Source organism: Amblyomma americanum, chromosome 3, assembly GCF_052857255.1.
Source record: "Amblyomma americanum isolate KBUSLIRL-KWMA chromosome 3, ASM5285725v1, whole genome shotgun sequence".
NCBI lineage: Eukaryota > Metazoa > Arthropoda > Arachnida > Ixodida > Ixodidae > Amblyomma > Amblyomma americanum.
The window spans coordinates 127,601,341-127,620,639 of NC_135499.1; the positions used below are offsets into that span (position 1 = coordinate 127,601,341).

At 46.1% G+C, this 19,299-nt stretch overlaps 1 protein-coding gene across 1 annotated transcript; it reads right to left on the bottom strand.

Annotated features, from left to right (window-relative positions):
* Positions 1-10,511: 10,511 nt before the first annotated feature.
* LOC144124111 (uncharacterized) lies at positions 10,512-18,007 on the bottom strand. Its single transcript, XM_077656773.1, has 4 exons — positions 18,004-18,007; positions 15,586-15,796; positions 12,766-12,988; positions 10,512-10,878 (listed from the first exon to the last, which is right to left on the bottom strand). The coding sequence occupies exons 1-4, from the start codon at positions 18,005-18,007 to the stop codon at positions 10,594-10,596; spliced, it is 723 nt and encodes a 240-aa protein (XP_077512899.1). The 3' UTR covers positions 10,512-10,593.
* Between the last annotated feature and the right edge of the window lie 1,292 nt (positions 18,008-19,299).

Consider the following 19,299-nt stretch of genomic DNA (forward strand, 5'->3'; position numbering starts at 1 on the left):
TCTTAAGAAGTACGGTAAATAAGCAATTCACACACCCGCTATTTTTAGCGCGTTGTAGTAAGCGGATATCCATTTTAATGTTTGTGCTGCAAGAAACGCTGGAGTGGCATTTCCCTTCCGGTAGGGGCGTTTCGTCGCTGCCAAGGCTTTTTTCTTCAACAGCGCACACGCAATTTGCTATGCAAAGCCTCCGACCTTCGCAAACACTCTTTCGAAAAAAAAAAAAAACTAACTCAGCACAACAGTTTTGCTTTGCAACCCGGAATGCAGCGTCAGCAGCTGCATGGTTCTCAAAGCGCTGCGACAGTACGGCTCCATAGCGGCGTTGGAAGGCAACTGCGCCGATCCAGTCATGCTGCTAAAGAAGTCTCGAAAAACGGCTGTTCCTCCACATTAAAGCGGAGATAAAAACGCTATCAAGAAAAAAACTGGCTACCTCCACCCACGCTGGCCGCTGCCCAACGGCTTGTCTGCTACGTTCTTTAATCTGTCGCCAGATAAAGTGTTTCTCGTTTTCCTTCCAAAATTAAGCGATATTGCGTGTCAAATTCAGGTGTGCCACCTTGAAAGCGCTGCTTCGGTATAGAAAATTTGGTTTTGCTGTTCTGTTGATCATAAACGACTCCAAGATGAGAATTCTACCAGATTCTCAAGAGTTCCGGAAGTCACCCTATGGAAACGCAAAGAAGAAAGTTGAAACGAGAACAGGACAGCGAGATTTGACTTGACGGGAACTATATATTATCGCACTCCATTTTCTCTTCCGTGGCGCGAAAACCGTTGCATGGAAGTGTTAATGAGACTTGGCTGTAATCGCTTTTAGCAGCTGAAGCCATTTCTGGACGTCACAAGCTAGCACCGTTTCCAGGCTACCAGTGGGGAACACTGCGCAACTCAGTGTGAACATATTCATGCCGAACTGAAAGAAAGCTAAAGAGTGCAAGGAGATAGGGCTAAAAGATGCTGATATGGAGGGCTTGCCTCTTCCAACGCAAGACTCAGCTCTCGTTTTTGAAGCGAAAAGCTTCACTACGCTAGGTACAGCAGTTATAGCGTAGGCCCGAGACTGACCTTGAATGACCTTCAACCGAACCACGTTAGCCGTGTATGACCATATGCGATACAGTTATGGTGTCGATCCCTTGACCCCTGACCTTGAACCATGACCTTTAGTAGACCTTCGACCTCTAACCTTTGACATTGAGTCAGCTAGCTTTGGGTTGACGTTTGACCTTAAGAACATCCGATGGGGTTATGTGAAGCCACGTGATGACATCCGATGGGGGTGTCGTAAGATCATATGATACGACGTCATAGCCACGTGGTCATGTGGGTAAATACAGAACGGCTGTCGCGAGCGTGCAGCGGAGCTGCCATGGACGAGCCTCAGACGCTTAGCAAGCGTGCTTGCTTTTCGCTGAATTCCAGGGTTAGCCAAGTTAAGCCACTGCCAATTTTTGTGCCTCGCCTTTCTGTCCGTCGTCTGGTTTCTGCTGTTTAATTTATGCCTCTTAGCAACCTTGACTATGCTCGCTGCGCTGCTTTCCTCATACATATTTTGGAGGGTCTTGCTCATTGATGGCGAAACAGTGTTGCACGAGGCAGCAATAAACCAACCATGGCTGGCGAAGAATTCGTTGGCACCAGGAACGGGGTTGCTGCCTCGTGCACTTCACTTTTGCGAAGTTTTCCGGCTAGTCATAAGTAATAAAGGACACAAATGCTATAATGGGACGCACACCTATAAGTTCAGCTTACTTAGTATTTCTTTTTAGTGCACCTTTAGTGTTGCTGGTTTCGGACGTTAAACGGGGCCTGTAGGACTTTAGCATGCGATGCAAGTCACAATATATAGGGAGATTAAAGAGACACTGAAGAAAAATTGAACTTGGCCCGTATTGATAGATTACCGCGTTTTAGTAACATGGTCACTGAATGCACTAAAACTGAGCTTTCGTGTGCTAGAAGAGACCAGAGAATGGAGCACAGGTATCGGAGCGACCAGCCATTTTTGCAAAGTGGCGTCAAGACGGTGTTTCGACACGAATCCCCGGGGGCTAGTATACACCGCCATTCACTTCCTCTCGGGGATCACGGAGTCGGTTTCGGTCTTGACGTCACGAGTTTGAATGTATTGGCTAGAAATGAAAACGGCTTCATTTTTAATACCAGTTTTCTCAGAAATAAATGCCAGGTAAAGCTCAACACTCTAGAAAGAACCAAACAGTAAAATGTTACTAAGAACACAATTTGCATGTGGTTCTCCGCCGATTTGCTTAAAAAAAGAAAGCAGGGCAACAAATGCATTTATAGAGAAATAGGGAGAAAATGTTGGGATGAGCATGTAATAGGGTGTCTGCGGTAGTGAGTAATTTCATTGTTTTTGCGAACCCCAATTTTCCACGCTCTAGCACACTGTCAAATCATTCTGAGCCCTCAGCAAGCCATATTCTCTAGCCACGGCTGAAAAAAAAAAAATTGAGGTGTGTGGAACGCTGCCCCGGCAGCCGCACTGTAAGGGTAGCAGAACACGTTCTTAACGAGTGGTAAACCTCCTAGACTTCGCGTCCTTATTTTGCAGTGTTTTCTTCTTCCTAATAAAGTATAATGTGTGCTGTCTTAAAACATTCTTCTTAGTGTAACTTATCCCACGAACTTTTCTCTGTGCGGTTGCTGTCTCCAATGAGATGCCTCCATTTCTTCCTGTCCTGAGCTGTCTCCACTTTCAGCTCTCTCTCCACCACTTTTTACCCGCCGCGGTGGCTCAGTGGTTACGGCGCTCTGTTTCTGATCCGGAGTACCCGGGTTCTAACCCGACCGCGGCGGAAGAGTTTCGATGGAGGCGAAACGCAAATAGGCGCCCGTGTGCTGTGCGATGTCAGCGCACGTTAAAGATCCCCAGGTGGTCGAAACTATTCCGTTGACCTCCACTACGACACCTCTTTCTTCCTTTCTTATCTCACTCCCTCCTTTATCTATTCTCTTACGGCGCTGTTCAGGTGTGGGCCGATATGTGAGACACATACTGCGCCATTTCCTTTCCTCAGAAACCAATTATTATTATTCCCCACCACTTATAGGATCTATGTCAAAGAAGACAAATCAGAGTACACGAGGTTGAGAAGCATGGGCACATCGCAGGAGGTAGTGGAGTCCCCTTTTGCTCTTCAGCGTTGCCCTAATAGGACTACTGAATATGCTGGACAGCATAGAGGGGGTCAAGCGAGCGTTATATGCTGACGACATTACAATTTGGGCCTCCAGAGGATCAACTGGGTGTGAACTCTAATGCGCACCCAAAAAATTTAAAGTTATTAATATTTCGGAGGATTACAGACTCTGACCCTCTTGTGGTATTTTCAGGGGGAGCGCAAATTCAAGTGGTACCACCTGCGAAAATTTTAGTTACGTTAAACGACAGCAAAGGCAACAACGGCGAAGTGATTAGGAGATTGCAGGCAACAATTGAGCATGTGGCGAGAAGGATTGGTAGGGTATCAGGTCACAAGCATGGACTTCGAGGAAAACACACCATCAAATCAATACAAGCTTTTATTGTAAGCAGGATCACTTACAAAACACCGCTATTCACAGTACGGTAGACGAAATTATTGAAGGCCATTCATCTTCGCAGCGGATACGGCTATCAGGAAGCAGGACGAGAAAGTATGTACTGTACAGACTATGGTTCCCATGAATTCGGTCTACGGAGGACAAGGTGGACTTAGAACAGCATAGTAGCAAAATTGGGTTGCGGCCCATTCCGAGAAATATGCACCCGGAATTTCAGGAAAAGAAGAAAGGCTATAGGCGAACGCTATTAGGAGAACCTGAGGTGGGATGGAAAAGGCAATTTACGTGAAGTCGGCGGGACCGGTCAACGGGATAACAACCACATCATGCACGAATGCGGAAGGTAAATTAGTTAATGGGCATCAATTCGATTACAGGGAATCACAGCGACGGAGGAGGCGGTGGTTGCATTGGTGATGGTTTACCGGAACTCTGATATGCAATTACGGGCTCCCTGACTGTATGGCAGAACTATACTAGAAGGAGGATTGGTAAATACGCAAGAAGAATACTCCACATCAGATAAGGCAAAGACTTTGAGTCCATAGATATATGGACCCGAGGCCACTCAGCGGATGTTGCAGACGAAGGCGCTCACACCGCTGTCCGCGCGCTATTACCCCGCGTCCCCCAACATTCGCAAGAACATCTATTCAGAACCTTTATTAAGTTTTAGTGGAATTACTCCAGCCTTTCAGATTAACAGGGAATGTATATGCCAAACCAGACAAAAATCCAAACAGGAAGCAAAGAGTCATCCTAAGAAAATTGCAATCAAATACTTATATCCACCGAGTCAAATTCAGCTATGTGTTTCCTAATTCGTACGATCCGCATTGCGCCTTCTGTGGTGAAGTGGCTGACTTATACCACATAGCATGGGCATGCCAGAAAGATCCAGATATTGAGATAATCAATGACCCAGCAACTAAGGACTGGGAGGCGCCGCTGTCCATGTCATACCTGGAAGACCAGCTTTGGCTGGTGACCAGGCAAGAGTGGCGGCAAAAGCCAATGGGCTCCTGGAATGAGAGACCACCTAACTAACCTGGATCTATTCCGTGAATTAAAGGTTTTCCACACACTGAAGCCTAAGGTCGCTCAAGGGTCATGTGGCTTTTGCTTTTTTTTTTCAAAATGGACTGTTTGAAAAATAGCAGCGCGATTCAGGTGAGGGGAAGAACAAAAAAGCATTTCAAACTTGTACGACCTCCCATTTCCTGTTTTATTTGCGATCATACTTTTCTTCTTTAACTGGCACGAATCGCCTCATCCCGTACACAAGAGCTGTTTTTTTTTTTTCAGAAATTCCTTATTCTCGGTTTTGCGGCAATGCTTGGAACGTTAAATTGCCACGAGCACATACGTGACATGGTCGTGGTAAGGGGAATGTCACAAGTTCTTTTAAAGCTCTTGGACGCAAGCACAGACGCGTTCATCCATCACATGCCTTCGGTATGCAACCACCGGTTTGCGCAAAAGGCTCATCAAACTTGAAAGAGGCGAACGACAGAAAACAGAAAGAGCAAAATGGAGAGAAGCAAGCACAGGGAGCAAGACGATCTCAGTGATCAGCGCTGACAAATTAACGCCTATAAGTCGATGTAATCCCCCTGCATAATAAGAAAGCCCGCTGAAGGATGGCGGCGACTCCTAAGCGTGCTTCTTCCCTGCAGCATAACGCGCACTCGTCCATTGCGTAATAAAAAGCTCATCACCCTTATACCAGATGAGGGTGCGGCGGTCCAAGCAGCTTCGTATATGCATTTATTGCGCAAATGTTTTAGGGCCTCTCGCCCATCTTTAGCTGGCACAGTGAGGTAGGTAGGATGTCAGGGGACAGCTCCCTGCCTCCGCCTCGCCTGCCTCTTTGCAGGGAACTTTGGAGGGAAAACTAATATGCGCTTAGTCGCGGCGCTCCATAAGAAAACGAACCAGGCGGGAGAGTGGGGACGTCGTCCCTTCTGCCGCCATGCAGTGCCGAGCGCTCCGCTTCCCTTTGAAGCAGGCCGTTGCCCAACGCCTCTTAATTTATGAAAAGTATAACGGAGCCTCTTGATGCCGTAATATTGCACTCCTGCATTCCCTTTGCGTCCCCGGGATCTCTCGTTAGCCGGCGCAGTCCGCGGCTCTGTCGGAACGAACGAGCCCCCCCCCCCCCCCCCCCCCCGCCCCTCCATCTCCGGCCGAAAAGTCCCGCGCTTTATTAAAGTCCCTCGGTCCCCGGCTTCCCGATCGCCGAAAGCCGAAGAAAGCGATGAGCCGGCCCCCGAAGGCGGTGAAGCTGCAGGCGTGGCGGCACACCTCGAAGTGCAGTGTGCGCGGCCAGCGCGACACTGCTGTGCTGTTGCACGCTTTGAATTGCAGCTGTGAGATTGGGCAATTTTGTAGCATAGAGCCGTATGTAGCTGCTACGCGTAGCAGCTTTTCTGCTCTTTCTTTAAAGGTACACCGAGGGCAAATCGAATCAAGTTGGCCTGCATTGAAACATTATGGCGTTCTAATGACAAACAAGTTACTTGAACTAAAAACTGAGCTTTTACAGGCTAGAAAAGAACACAAACCGAAACAGAGATGTCGCCACAATCGACCGTTTTCAAGAGCAATCTACGGTGACGGCAAGTTAGTCTTTCGGCTCACCGCAGGGGCATCTGTAACATAATTGTGAGCTGAGACACCACGAATTTCCGAGCACATGTGGACTCAGAATACTATCGCCTAGCGGTACATAGAGTTAGGCTGTGTCCATTGAAAAGGGGATCCTGGTGGCTGAAACAACGCCGAGTATATGGACCTTTAAGGCCCCTCGGTGAAGGCAAAATACCACTTTGGCCGCCGTTTCCCTTAAGCTGCACCTTATGGCCGACCCGACCGGGGGAACGTTAACAGTCGCCTTTTTCTGTCTACCTCTCTATCTCTAACTTTCCTATCTTTCTCAAAAATTTTCCTGTCTGCTCCCTCCTCTCTTTTCTGTTTTTTTTTCTTTTCTAACCTAACGAACACGGCTAAGTCTGTTGCAGGCTGCAAACAAGCTTCAGGTAAACCAGAATGGCCAGTGGTGATTTACTACTAGAACTCTGCGTTAACGTGCAGCACTCGAAACTCGTGAAAACTGCGTGTATTGGGGAACTGTCTGTTTCCATTTCAGCTCACAGATCCGTAAACAAAATCCATCTCCTAACCTCTAAAGTTTATTTTCTACATAAGACAGTGATTAGTAGTCAAAGATTCAAGATGCGGAAAGACTAGAAGGAAACACCTACCAAATACCTGGTCCTCACTTTCAACTATGGCACACTCCCTGATTCAATAGCAGTGGGATACATGAGAATGCATGTCTGTCCACGTATACTCAACCACCGCACATGTTTGAAATGCAAGAGACATGGTCATGGCTCACAGAAATGGCGCGGCCACCATATTTGAGCGAAATGTGCTTCAACGGATCACCCTTCTGACAACTGTGACGCTGCGCCACGCCGCTCAATCTATGAAGGGTACCACCTCGCATACTCCAGGTGGTGCCCACTCCGTAAAAAAGAGTAAGAAGCCCGAAGGAGATTCACAGTCGTACAAAGCACATTCTGCTTCACAGCCAAAACAAATTCCACCGATGTCATGAGACGGGGCGATGCACCACACCAGCTTGCAGCCTTTGCCCATACCTCGTTTGGCGGGTCTCCGGCAAGGCCGCCTACGCCTCAGACAGGGTCAGCGAACGCTGCCCTGTTATCTCGGAAAAAGGTCCCGCTGGCCTTTGAGCCAGCTACCCAAAAGACCTCTTCACGTCAAGAGAGGTCTGAAAAGCGTATCCCCGCGGCTCCTTCGCCGATCTTGCCGCCGCGGTGGCTCAGTGGTTATGGCGTTCAGCTGCTGACCCGGAACCTAGCTTAGTTTCCTGTTTATCTTATAGGTTGTTGTTGTTGTTGTTGTTGTTGTTGTTGTTGTTGTTGTTGTTGTTGTTGTTGTTGTTGTTGTTGTTGTTGTTGTTGTTGTTGTTGTTGTTGTTGTTGTTGTTGTTGTTGTTGTTGTTGTTGTTGTTGTTGTTGTTGTTGTTGTTGTTGTTGTTGTTGTTGTTGTTGTTGTTGTTGTCGTCGTCGTCGTCGTCGTCGTCGTCGTCGTCGTCTTCGTCGTCGTTGTTGTTGTTGTCGTCGTCGTCGTCGTCGTCGTTGTTGTTGTTGTTGCTGCTGTTGTTGTCGTCGTCGAAGTCGTCGTTGCAGTAGTAGTAGTAGTAGTAGTAGTAGTAGTAGTAGTAGTAGTAGTAGTAGTAGTAGTAGTAGTAGTAGTAGTAGGTAAATTTATTTGCCTGCAGACACGGGATTGGCTTCAGACCATCGGCCCAGACGACGGCCTGGAGTCCTTGGACACGAGCGGCGTTTTCGGTCAGTCGGACGATTCTCCGCTGAGTCTCATATCCAAAGCAAAAGCCTAGTACAAATGACGTTCCTCGTGCATTGCGATTGTCGGCAACTCCTTAAAAACCATAGCGATATAATGGATATTTTGAAATAACTTCCCCCTGAAGTTCTTTCTTCACAAGAGAGTAGCTTAGGACCTGAGCAGGTGAACCTGTTGAAGAGGGATAAATCTTTAGGTACGACCGAGAACAAGCAAGCAGACTCTATGGAGGTGTCGCTGTTGTAATCCAATGTGGCCCTGCAGCACGTGAGGTCGCATTAAAATCAAATATGCGTCCGCTGCAGTTACCATTTTACATTTTAAAAGATCACCATATGCTCCGTCTATCTCGAGCCAAAACTAAAAGTGACCGATCATTCCTTAGAAGGACTTTCAGAACGGCTACAGGAGCTGTACCTGGTAGTTGGAGATTTCAATGCCTACTCTTCGTATTGGGGAACTAAGCAAACTAAAAGTAGAGGCAGTGTTTCAGAATATATTTTGGGTAACGACGTCTTCCTGCTAAATACAGACAAATAAATCTACTGCGGTCCAAGATCAGAAAAAAATGAGCTCTTATCTTTTAATTCAGCCTCGGTTTTTACCGATTTTTATTGGTGTTAAGTCCAGCATTCTTGGACAGAAATTTTCACTATAGGAATATTGCAAGGTACTGTTGTGGGAAAACTGCAGGTAATGGCCCATTCATCCGGTAGGTACCAAAAATCTTTTTTTTAAGTTCTTCTATCTCTTGCATCGAGCAGTTGAGACTGCCACAGAAAACCATTCGCGAACATTTTTGACGATAGCAAGAACGTTAATAGCAAAGAAATTCAAGCCTGCCGGGGGTAAACCTGCGGATATATTGATTATTATAGTAAAATACTGCAATATATAAAAAAATTGCGTTCATTAACTTTTTCTTATTGAAGAATGCTTTTGTCCAGAATTTCTCGGCAATGTCTTGAATAATCGATGCGGAAGTAATCACGTACGTGAGATAATTAGCATGTCATCTCCACCATCAGTCATCTCAAGAAACTGCGCCTTTGCAAGCTTCATTTAGCTGGCTAGGCACTGTTTAAAACACAAGCCTATTTATTGAAAATATTTTTATATAAACTTAGTGTACACGAACTAAATGAAATGTTTACAGCCTCTAATCCTTGCTGCTGCACATTTAGCTACCCTTCGGTCTCCCGGAGTTCAGCAACAGAACTGCAAAGTAGAGGGACACATGAATGCATTAAAATAAAAAAAAACACCAAAACAAGGCCGTGGGTGTCTTTTGTAGATTCCCAAAAGTACAGAACCTCATAAATTAAAAAAAAGCATGACCTAAGGCTTCTTATATACCTCTAAATGGTGGAAAAACTTCATGGATAGTTATGAATTGTTCATAAACAGCTACATCACGTCGAATAAGTATGGGAACAGGTTTTATAAACTTAATATTAGTTATTTCCCCTTCGCAGTTTCCTGTATTATTGCCCATGGTATGCAACAATTATAGGGAAACAAGAGGATACACTAGGTGAACGTTTCGTCAAAGTTTATACTTCTTCATATTATACACAAAATTCTTTTCAAAATGCAAAATACAGCCAAGAAACAAAGACTCCCAACAACCAGCAGTGGTAACAAGCTTTTTAATATTTTAATTGCAGTCCAAGAAATAAATACAGCACTGTCTGCCGGTGAGCAGATGTAACCAGGCTTCGACGAGATATTTTACGAAATGCTAGCCCATCTCTATGAGCGTGCTGTAGAAGCCTTGCGGAAAATTTTACCAAAATACGGGTATTAGGAAAAGTCGTTATTGTACGATTACTGAAACCTGGAAAGTCGCCTAAATTCTCTAGTAGCTATACGCCCACATCCTTGATGAGGTGTCTCGCTAAACCTTTGAAAGCGTTATGAATATTAGGGTAATGTTTGTACTCGAATTCAGTGAACTTATTTAAATACATCAGAGTGGGTTTAAAAAGCATGCTCAACAACTGGCCATTTCGACCGCATGAAAAATACTATCCGAATCGCGTTTATACACAGACAGCACTGCTTTGATGTCTTCAATTTGAAGACCTTATGTAGGAAGCCAACAGCCACCGCAAACAAGGAGCATAGGGGAATGTCTCTGTTTTTCTTAATTGTGCCGATCTGTGAGAAATTATTAGTGTGATTATTTTATCTCCGAAAATATTTGTCATTGAAACTAGAAGAAAAAAGAAGGCATACGACACAACCTGAAAGTTCAGAACGTTACGCGACCTGGGAGATATAGACATCCGCGGCAGGACGCTGGCCTGTTTGAGGGACTTCCTGTCCAATTGCTCATTCCAAGTACGCCTTGGTACAACCCTTTCAAAGAACTTTCTATTTTTATACGGCTGTGAGTATTTTTTAACCATGTGAGTTGAGCATTCCGGATCAACCATACTTTTATTTCTTGGTATTGCATCTCGGACAAAGCTACAGAAGTTGCTTGCACTATTCTTACTTATTACAAACTGACATCCAAGTATTTACAATGCTCCGCATACTAAGCGTGATTCTCTGTATACTAAGCGTGATTCCCAAACGCATAAATTCGCCTGGTGGAGCCTAACGTGCGAGCGCCGCCTATATCGCACCGAACGAGAATACCCGCGGGTAGTTCACGAAAAGCTCCCTGCGCGTGAAGCGACACACGTAGGCCTGGCGCACGCTGAAGCCCATGCGCGTCGCAAAGCAGCTGCTACGATCGTCGGGCGGCGCCGGCGAGGTGAGAGTGAGCAGTTTGGGCGCCGAGCTGTGCTGGGCCAGAGCCCTGAGCAGGTTGCCCGCGATGACCTTGTCGTCGGCCAACAGCAGAGACACGTCCCCGGTGTTGTTGTTCATCTCCTGGATCACCCCATAGCCAAGAAGCTGCACGAATGGGTCGACCCCACCCGACCATTTGAAATCACGTAAAATAATAATTAATCATCTTCAAGCTAACTACATCTGCTGAAGGAAAAAGGCTTCTCACGTTAAATACAGAAGTTTATGAGCAAGGTCGTGTCGCTACCTTGCGAACGCACCAAACACGCTGCTTGCATGCGATTGTGCCCCAGGTGACACTTCCCACAGGCGCCTCGTATACGCAAAAAAAGTGAACAGTTATGTGTCAACAGCCGCAACGCTCTTTTCTAGAGACAGCGTCGAAGCTATGAGCATGCTTAGGTAACCCGTTATTACGTGTGTAAAAGCTTTTGAAACAAGAAAGCGTGCACTAGGGTGCGCTGAACTTGATAAACCGGGTGTAATAATCGGCAGTATTAACAGGATTTACATTATCAACCACTGGTGCATTAAAATAGCACCACACTGGGCGCGCAGTTGCATAAAGTAGCAAATTAATTTTTTTCTAAAGTAGGTAAGTAAATCAAACTATTTGTCTCCCAAAGAGACAAGGGGGTGGCGGGAAAAGCCGCATACTGAGGCTTAACAAAGCCTGGCCCACTCTATGAACTGCTCGGGAGTAGCTCTAGTACAAAGCAAGAAACGACATTATACTGGGCTCATATTTTCACATCAGTTCGCTGACCAAAATTACCACTTTAAAGAACAAAACACTTCAGATGAAAACGTATTCAATTTGAAGTGCATTAGAAGCACACGAAATATGAAACGCATTAGGTTCTAGAGATAATAAAGTTGAAAACATTCAATTTAGGGCACTTAACTTTTAAAAATCACAAAACTGAAACACTACAGCTATATCTACACGCTCATAAATTATAAACAGAGCTGTGATATACATAACTTCATATTTTTATTTACTGAAAAAAAAATGCAATGCCGGACGACTCGTTCCAGAGTTAGTTGATTCATCGTTCGAGTTTTCACTCTGTATTGCTTATTAAAAAAGCAACAAAAAATCTCCATGCCTCTTTTCGTGGAGATGTATTGCAGAAATAGGTCATGTCCAGGCTGAGCTGTCACGAATGCTCAAATACCAGTTCAATAAACCTTCTAAGCGTGAATCGAACTAAAGAAGCATCTCTGGTTCCTCCATACCGCAATCACCACCGCCGAGCTTCTTTAATTCAAGAGCCCAAGTTCGCCCAAGTAAACATTTTCTTTGGAAGCCATCATTTGCCTTCTTGGCTACCCGACTGTCGTCATCAGCTGGGACAATAATACGAAAGGTACTTGCACGTTCTCCTGGTTGGGGCTAGTCAGTTACCGGTTAGCACTGTAGCTTGTTGGCTATCATATGTAGACAACGCATAGGACAGCCACGCTGTCTGCCCCTTTCTTTGGCTAGTTATCATGACCGACCATTGCAAAAGCGATGGCGAATTGCCGCCTACACTTATGTATACGAATACGCGCACATATTTTTGAGAACCTGAGAGATAATGACTAAGAAAATCTAACGTGGAGTTTTTCCTCGCTTGAAAGCAAACGCGGCGCTTTGCTCCTCTGCCTTCTTCGGTGACAAGTACATGATGCACAAATGACATTAAAGCTTCAGTACACGGCACGGCGCAATGCGTAAAAGGTCTGAAAGAGTGTTTATCTTCACTGCGCCACCCGCCTTGTAAAAAAGGCGTGCACCCAGCTGAAACAAATGCAGTCGTGTTTAGTTAGGGCTAACAGGGTGCCCTCGCGAAGAGGACTCTGTATAACGTTTTAAACACATTCGCATGAGCGTTGCAACCATTGAGAGCCCTCCCAGGTGTTCCACTATAAGGCAGAATAACGCTGTACATCTTGGCATGCTTTTCTATAACTTATGCGTGCCCGCAGATTGTGAGAGAGGAGCACCTCCATTTCCTCGTTGAAGGCCAGGGCAGAGATGCTCTTCTCTCCTTTAACAATGCGCTCCACGAGAGGCTCTCTCTGGCAGTGGAACACGTCCAGGTCGTACCGCAGTACGCGCTCCATATGCTCGCTCCTGAACGGCATTACAGTTACGCCCGCAGCGTCCTCTGGCAAGAGCGTGGGTGACACGGGGGCCGGCCAGGTGCTGAGAAGCAGCGTCGAGTGCCTGCGCGAAGCGGAGAGGGGAACATGTCTAATTTTGGATTATTAATGCGAAAGCTTTACTGGCCGCGAACTTGCAATTTCGCCGTGGCCGCACTCCGAGGAGGCACATGACGTCACAACGCGCGCCTCGCCGCTGATATTTCTCTCTCTCCCCTTTCTCTCCCTCCTTTATCCCTTCATTTACGGCGCGGCTCGGGTGTTCACCGAGATATGTGAGACGGTTAGTGTGCTTTGCGCGCTCGCCGCGTCATCTGGCATGACGTAACACCGCGCGGCTTGCCGCCGCCGCCGTTTGGTATGACGTCACACCGCGTTTTTCGTCGTTGCGCTCACCTCCGCTCGCTTCGCCAGCTGCATCGCATGCTTGATAACATGTCGGAGGACTGAAAAAGAGAGCTCGTGTGCGCCTAAACCACAGTTGTGTCGTCTTTAATGCGACAACAACATAGCTAGACAACCAGACTAACCTGGACTTGCAATCAAGATTAACCAAGGCTAACTATGCTATGCCTTAGCTTTCGCTACGTATATCCTGGCATAGCCGAGCTCAGCCACTGCCAATTTTCTTTTTCTCGACATTTTGAGGCTATTTGCTAGGCTTGTGAACAGCAGCGATCAACGGCGGTGTCGGCAACGCTGTTTTTCGATAACTAGAGCCGAACGAAGAAAACAGGTTTCTAGTTCGCACGAATTCCCATGTTATCACTCAGAGAACTATTTAACACTTTGCGGCATGATTCATGTTTTCTATGCTTAAAATTTTTGATGCTGCTGTTCTTTGTTGGCTTTTTTTAGTCATGACTTTTGCTTAGTAGTACGTCATTGCTTCGAAGCTGAGTCGATTTCTTTGGTTGCTTCAGTTTGTTCATTGGCGTTCAGGCGTTGGTTCCATGATGACTGAGCTTTGTACACTGTTCGTATCGCACTCTAGTTTTTTCTTAAGAAAGGAGTAAACTGTTGTGCTTGGTTGCTGGAAGGAAGAAAAGTGCTTCCGTTGTTAATAATTAGTGCAGTTTATAGTCAGCGTCTGGTGTCGCGATTCAATGTCTTATTCTCTGTCCTTGTCGGTGGCTCTCCTTCATCCCTGGTGCTGCTTTTTTAAAACTCTGATTACAGTTATGAGCCATATGAAAAATAACCGGTCCTATTGACATCTTATATGGAACATCTTATCTGTCAAATACGATGAATAGTTGCGTAGCATAGATTCAACGACGATGAAAAACTTATTTCATCTTCACGCGGTGACGTCTGTTCAAAATTTTTACAGTCATACACACACTTTTCTAGAGCGCTCGAAGGGCAAGCTCTCTTTTGCATTTATTACAGTGGCCTGTGCCTGGTGTGCCTGGTACCGTTTTTACAGACATGAGGAGTCAAACACAATCCACGGGGTTGGGAATGCATGACAAGGTCAATTTTAGAGCCCTAGGCCACTCGTAAATGACACAAATGTACTTGCCGGTGCACCACTCAAGCGCTCTAGACAGGTATGTGGACGACTGTGCGTAAATGCGGATACGTCACCATCGTACAACGCATGTCCAACATTCTTGGACAAAAAATTTTTGGAATTGGAAAAGTGTAAGGTACTGGTATAACAATATTGAATGTAATGGTACACCCTTCCTATGTGTAGTAACATTTTTTTTATAAAGTTTCCATTTGTCGCATCGAGGAGTTAAGACTGCCATATTAAACCAATGAGGAAGGCTTTTGACGATTGCGAAAACGTTAATAGCAAAAAAAATCAAGCCTGCCGAAGAGCGACATTCGAATATATTGATTATGCTTTTGAAATCCAGGGTTCGACGGAAACTCGTCTGGTCGGGTATGTTCATGGCGGAAAATCTTCATTGTGAACAAGGCCCCCGTAAGCCGGGGCCGAAACGTCTTTTTAACGATTGGTCGGCGCTTGAAGATTTTCCGCCATGATTATGCTTTTGTCCAGAATTGTGGAGCATATTTGCCACTCTCCTAATTACGTCTGCGCTGCTAAAAAGCATAAAACGCCTTGCAAGTGAGGCATCCCGTATTTTAAGCGTGTTTCAGCAATCATTGCGAACAACCGAATATTAACGTAAGTGAGCTGTCAAACCAACGTTTTGTGGTGCCTCTGTATTGACGAGAGTCTTCTGCATTTAAACTGCGAACGTAGCTCAATTTTTTTTGTTAACGTATAACTAGCACCCAGAATTTCATACTGCAGCACTACTGATGAAGATACGGCGCTCAATAAGAGGCGATGATAATAAAAAATTACATCAACATGCACACACGTGAGAAGTGCGAACCAAGTGCAACTTCAACCAACAATTCACTACTTTGAGAAACTGCTGCCATATCTCGTCACACACAGGCCTTTACATAAAGTTAGCAACGAAAAAGACAGGACATGCATGAAGAAGAAAGATACGCACCTTCATTCTTCTTCTATGTCCTGTCTTTTGGGCTGCTAATTTTGTGTGTCATATACCAACCGGCCCTGGTAATTCCTGTACTGGCCTTTATTGTATCACGCGACGCGTTCGTCATTAAGCGCATAGCTCTTGGGCATTCTCGCTTTTTTCGTAGCATTAGATATAACTCCTCACTCACCTGTACGGAAACGGCGGCATTTCACGAACGAAAGCCCGCTCGGCGTGCTCCGGTATGCGCACCATAAGGTTCTCGGTGACCGTGTCGACCACGGCGGCCATCAGCTCGGGGCCGATGCCCATGCCGTGATGGTCATGGTCGACGGTCACCTGGTCTACGAGAAGCAGGTCGCTGGCGAACCGGCACCACGATGCACTGCCCAGCACCACGTCTGCAGTTGGTCCCGAGAACGCATGCCAGCCCCACTTTCACGAAAACGTTATAACCTGTGGGGGCCTGATCCTGACCGAGCACGAATCATGGGCAATGTGTCTATAGCAACGCCTTTTGCTAAACATCTTTTATGGGAGGTTCAGAGAGTTACGCTCAGTGTTTCACACGTGACACAGAGGACGCGGGGCAGAGGTGTCATCAATATGATAGCGTGCGGGAGCAACTATTTAATGCTCTCCAATTTGTTGCTGAGTAAAACCGATATAATTATGCCGTAATTCTAAGAATAAGGCTCCCCGACACAGCTTTCCAATTTTCCAGCTGTTTCCCTTAACGCGGACGCAAGGGAAAGCGCGCAGTCAGTATTTATTGATCCCCAAACTTGCGTTTGGTCTGTACTTAGTTTCTCTCGGCGCCTTCTATAATAGTTTGCGTTTACTTTCTACGCTTTCATCAGAATGTTTTCTCTCCGGAAATGACCCTTCATGCACCCAAAGCTTAAAAGGCAGTAATGGTGCCAGTGGTACTCTTAATTAATAAATTCGTGCCGTTTGTTTCCCTTTGTAAACAACTAAATACACAAAAAGAAAAAAGGAAACGATGAAATATTTTTCTCCATGCACCTTACGTTGGATAAAAGTAGAGAGCGAGGGTTGGAATTTATTTCATATGCTCAGTCCTGCCCTCAAACGGTGCTTCTAATGGGTTAATTGCCGTATATGCAGAAGGCCATTCACCACTCTACATTCACAGATCCCTGGGAGTCCTCATACACCTCCTGGTACAGTGGTGCAGCGGTTAAGAGATGCACCACTGCCCTGCGGTGGAAGTCGCTGTCATCGATGGGACTTGTGCGACCCCGGTTGTTCTTCCCAAGCAACCAATCATTAATTTAACTGCCACCTACGAAGATGAGCAGTTTGCTCACTATCCGGTGGGCAGGCTGTGCTCAGTGCATTAGAAGGGTTCAGTACAACTGAAAGACGTGCGCACAAAGCCCCTCTACGAGACATAACTCTCTAAACAAAAGCAACAAACCAAATGTTCTTCATTAAATTATAAGATGCTTCTTAACAACTTTATGAGTGGCTTCGGACAAAGTACATTTAGAGGCAGACAGAGAAAATTTATGCAGACTAAGGGGATCTGCAGTAGATTAAGAGAAGCATAGATATCAAGAAATTCACCATCATGGTTTCGTGGTTGGTAGCCAAGGCTACAACATCCCTTCTTGTGAACATGTTTCCATTAAAATCTGTGCAGCTTTGACATAGACAGAGTTCCATCAGCCATGCTTTCACTTCCCTGCCCGTATGTAAAAGGAAGACAGGTTTGATGCTATTTGAACGCTTCAAATTGCTCTTTTTTTTAATGCGTGCCGGTAATCGCGGAGCAGACGTACGTCTACATAGAGGCCTGCTGACGTGAAATTGTCTAGGCAAGAAAAAAATTGTCACAAAACACATTAAAGGAGCGACTGACCAGAGAAAGTTAAAACGCTAGCTGTAGAAGGCGGAGGCATCGATGATGGTCACAAGGATGGCACTCGTGACGAAGCAGTCTTGACAGCAGAGAATAACGCTTGCACGACCGAAGAATATCGCAAAAAAGACGTGCATGAGCGGAGGGCATTCAGTGTTAAGAAAAAAAGAGCACAAATATAGCGGTGGTACAGGTCGTCGACGACGCGGGAATAACGCTAGAACCTGAAACTCAAGTGCGCGGCACTGACAGGCGATTACGATGCAGAACAAACTGTGTCACCCTATGGATATAACAGCCTATGCCGTGTTTGTCATTGCACACTTTAGTACAGGAATGTCAAATACATATCACCACGCAGGCCGCACTGGCAGACTTTTGTCTTCCAAAGGGAAATATAAGGAAAGTGAAGAGGAGGAAATATGGAAGAATGCAGTGCCCTCTTCATGCTGGCTGTGAGAACTTACAATTCTACCACCGCCTGGGAGCAGGGAAGTTCAAATTCAGCCTCAGACCTAGAGTACTAAAGCTAGGCTTGCACAGAAAGCATGTCGAGCTACTGACAAGACAGTAACCGGCAAAAATCGAACAAAGAAAAACAGGTGCAATGCGGACGCAGAACAAACCACCATATTAGCGGCACGAGGCGCTTCCTGGAGAAAGGTTGGAGTCTATAGGGCCAGCGGGAAGCATGCGACCGGTGTGCCGCGTGGCCACTCAGACCCATGCCTAAGCTATTCTTGCGTAATCTTGCTGTTGGCATCAATACAGTGCCATTTGCAGAGATAGATAAATTGGTGGAGATACTTAAGCTCCGGCTTAGGGTATGACGCCATAACGTTATGTGTTAATTGCCGTATATGCGGAAGGCCATTCTCTACATTACATTCGTAGATCCCTGGGAGTCCTGATTCCTCTCCTGGCACAGTGGTGCAGCATTTAAGCGATGCGTCATTGCCCCATGATGGCAGGTGCTCCCTGCGGTGGGCCTTGTGCGGCCAAGGTTGCTCTTCCCGACCGACCAATCATTAATTTAACTGCCACCTGCCACGGTGGGCAGTTTGCTCACTATACATTGGGCAGGCTGTGATGAGGCCGCAAGGTCACGTGACTAGCTAGGGGGCCCACCTGCCTCCTTGATTGCTCTCTGGGCACCACCTGCTAGTGATTCTCATGATTGTTCGCTCACAGTGCAAATAACGCCGACGCCGGATTTTCTGGGTAACGGAGCCATTGACGCTATCACGTTAAAATTCCTGAACGAATGAGTGTACGACGCTATGGTCAGATTCGCGTTTGGCGTAGTGTGTAAGTTAGGCGTTAAGTCTACAGACGAAAGCATATGACTCCTCCGTCTTTCACTCCTATCCTCGTAGGTTCAGTACGAGTACGAGAACATGGTAAGGTGTACCGAAGATATTTGCTTGGAATTTGAATTATGTTACTGATAGGTAGGGTTTAAAGCCTAAAAGCGATACATGGGCTACAAGGGGCGTCGTACTGGAGGATGCCAGCGATATTGAAACGCCGGCTAAATTCTCTATTTCTTCATTAAAGAGTCTCTCGTACTGGAGGGCTTTGGATTAATTTAAGCCACCCACGAATTTGTACTGATCCAACCGATGTTCTGTGCTTCGCAGCCATGGAGTACTACAGGTGTAAAGGTGTACTAGCTTTCACAGCGTCGCATGCATCATATGAGACAGTGTAGCCAATATCGAGCGCATCGCACGATACTTCTCTAATGTGCCAAGGGCCACTTAGAGGTGTTCGATGTTATCTTAGGCCTCCACTGACCCAGTATGGTCTGGAAAGTATGCAGTTACTCTCGAACACAAACCACTGTCAGCAATTCAACTTCATGGGTCGCTACGGATGTCATGGCACTGAAACCAATCCTTCAACTTGTCGCTGAGCTATGTAACCGTATGTGTACAAGCCAAATTGCCTTGAGAAAACAAGTGCTCGTTCAGTTTTCTGAGGAAGTCGTGGCAGAACATTTCCACCAAATGTGTACAC

What these genes read in the sequence shown, in the direction of transcription:
- LOC144124111 (XM_077656773.1), bottom strand. An exon ending in ATGCCGCCGTTTCCGTACAG is followed by an intron (nt 12,989 to 15,585) that starts GTGAGTGAGGAG and finishes CGCTTCGCGCAG; the next exon opens with GCACTCGACGCTGCTTCTCA. An exon ending in CCTTCAACGAGGAAATGGAG is followed by an intron (nt 10,879 to 12,765) that starts GTGCTCCTCTCT and finishes CCATTCGTGCAG; the next exon opens with CTTCTTGGCTATGGGGTGAT.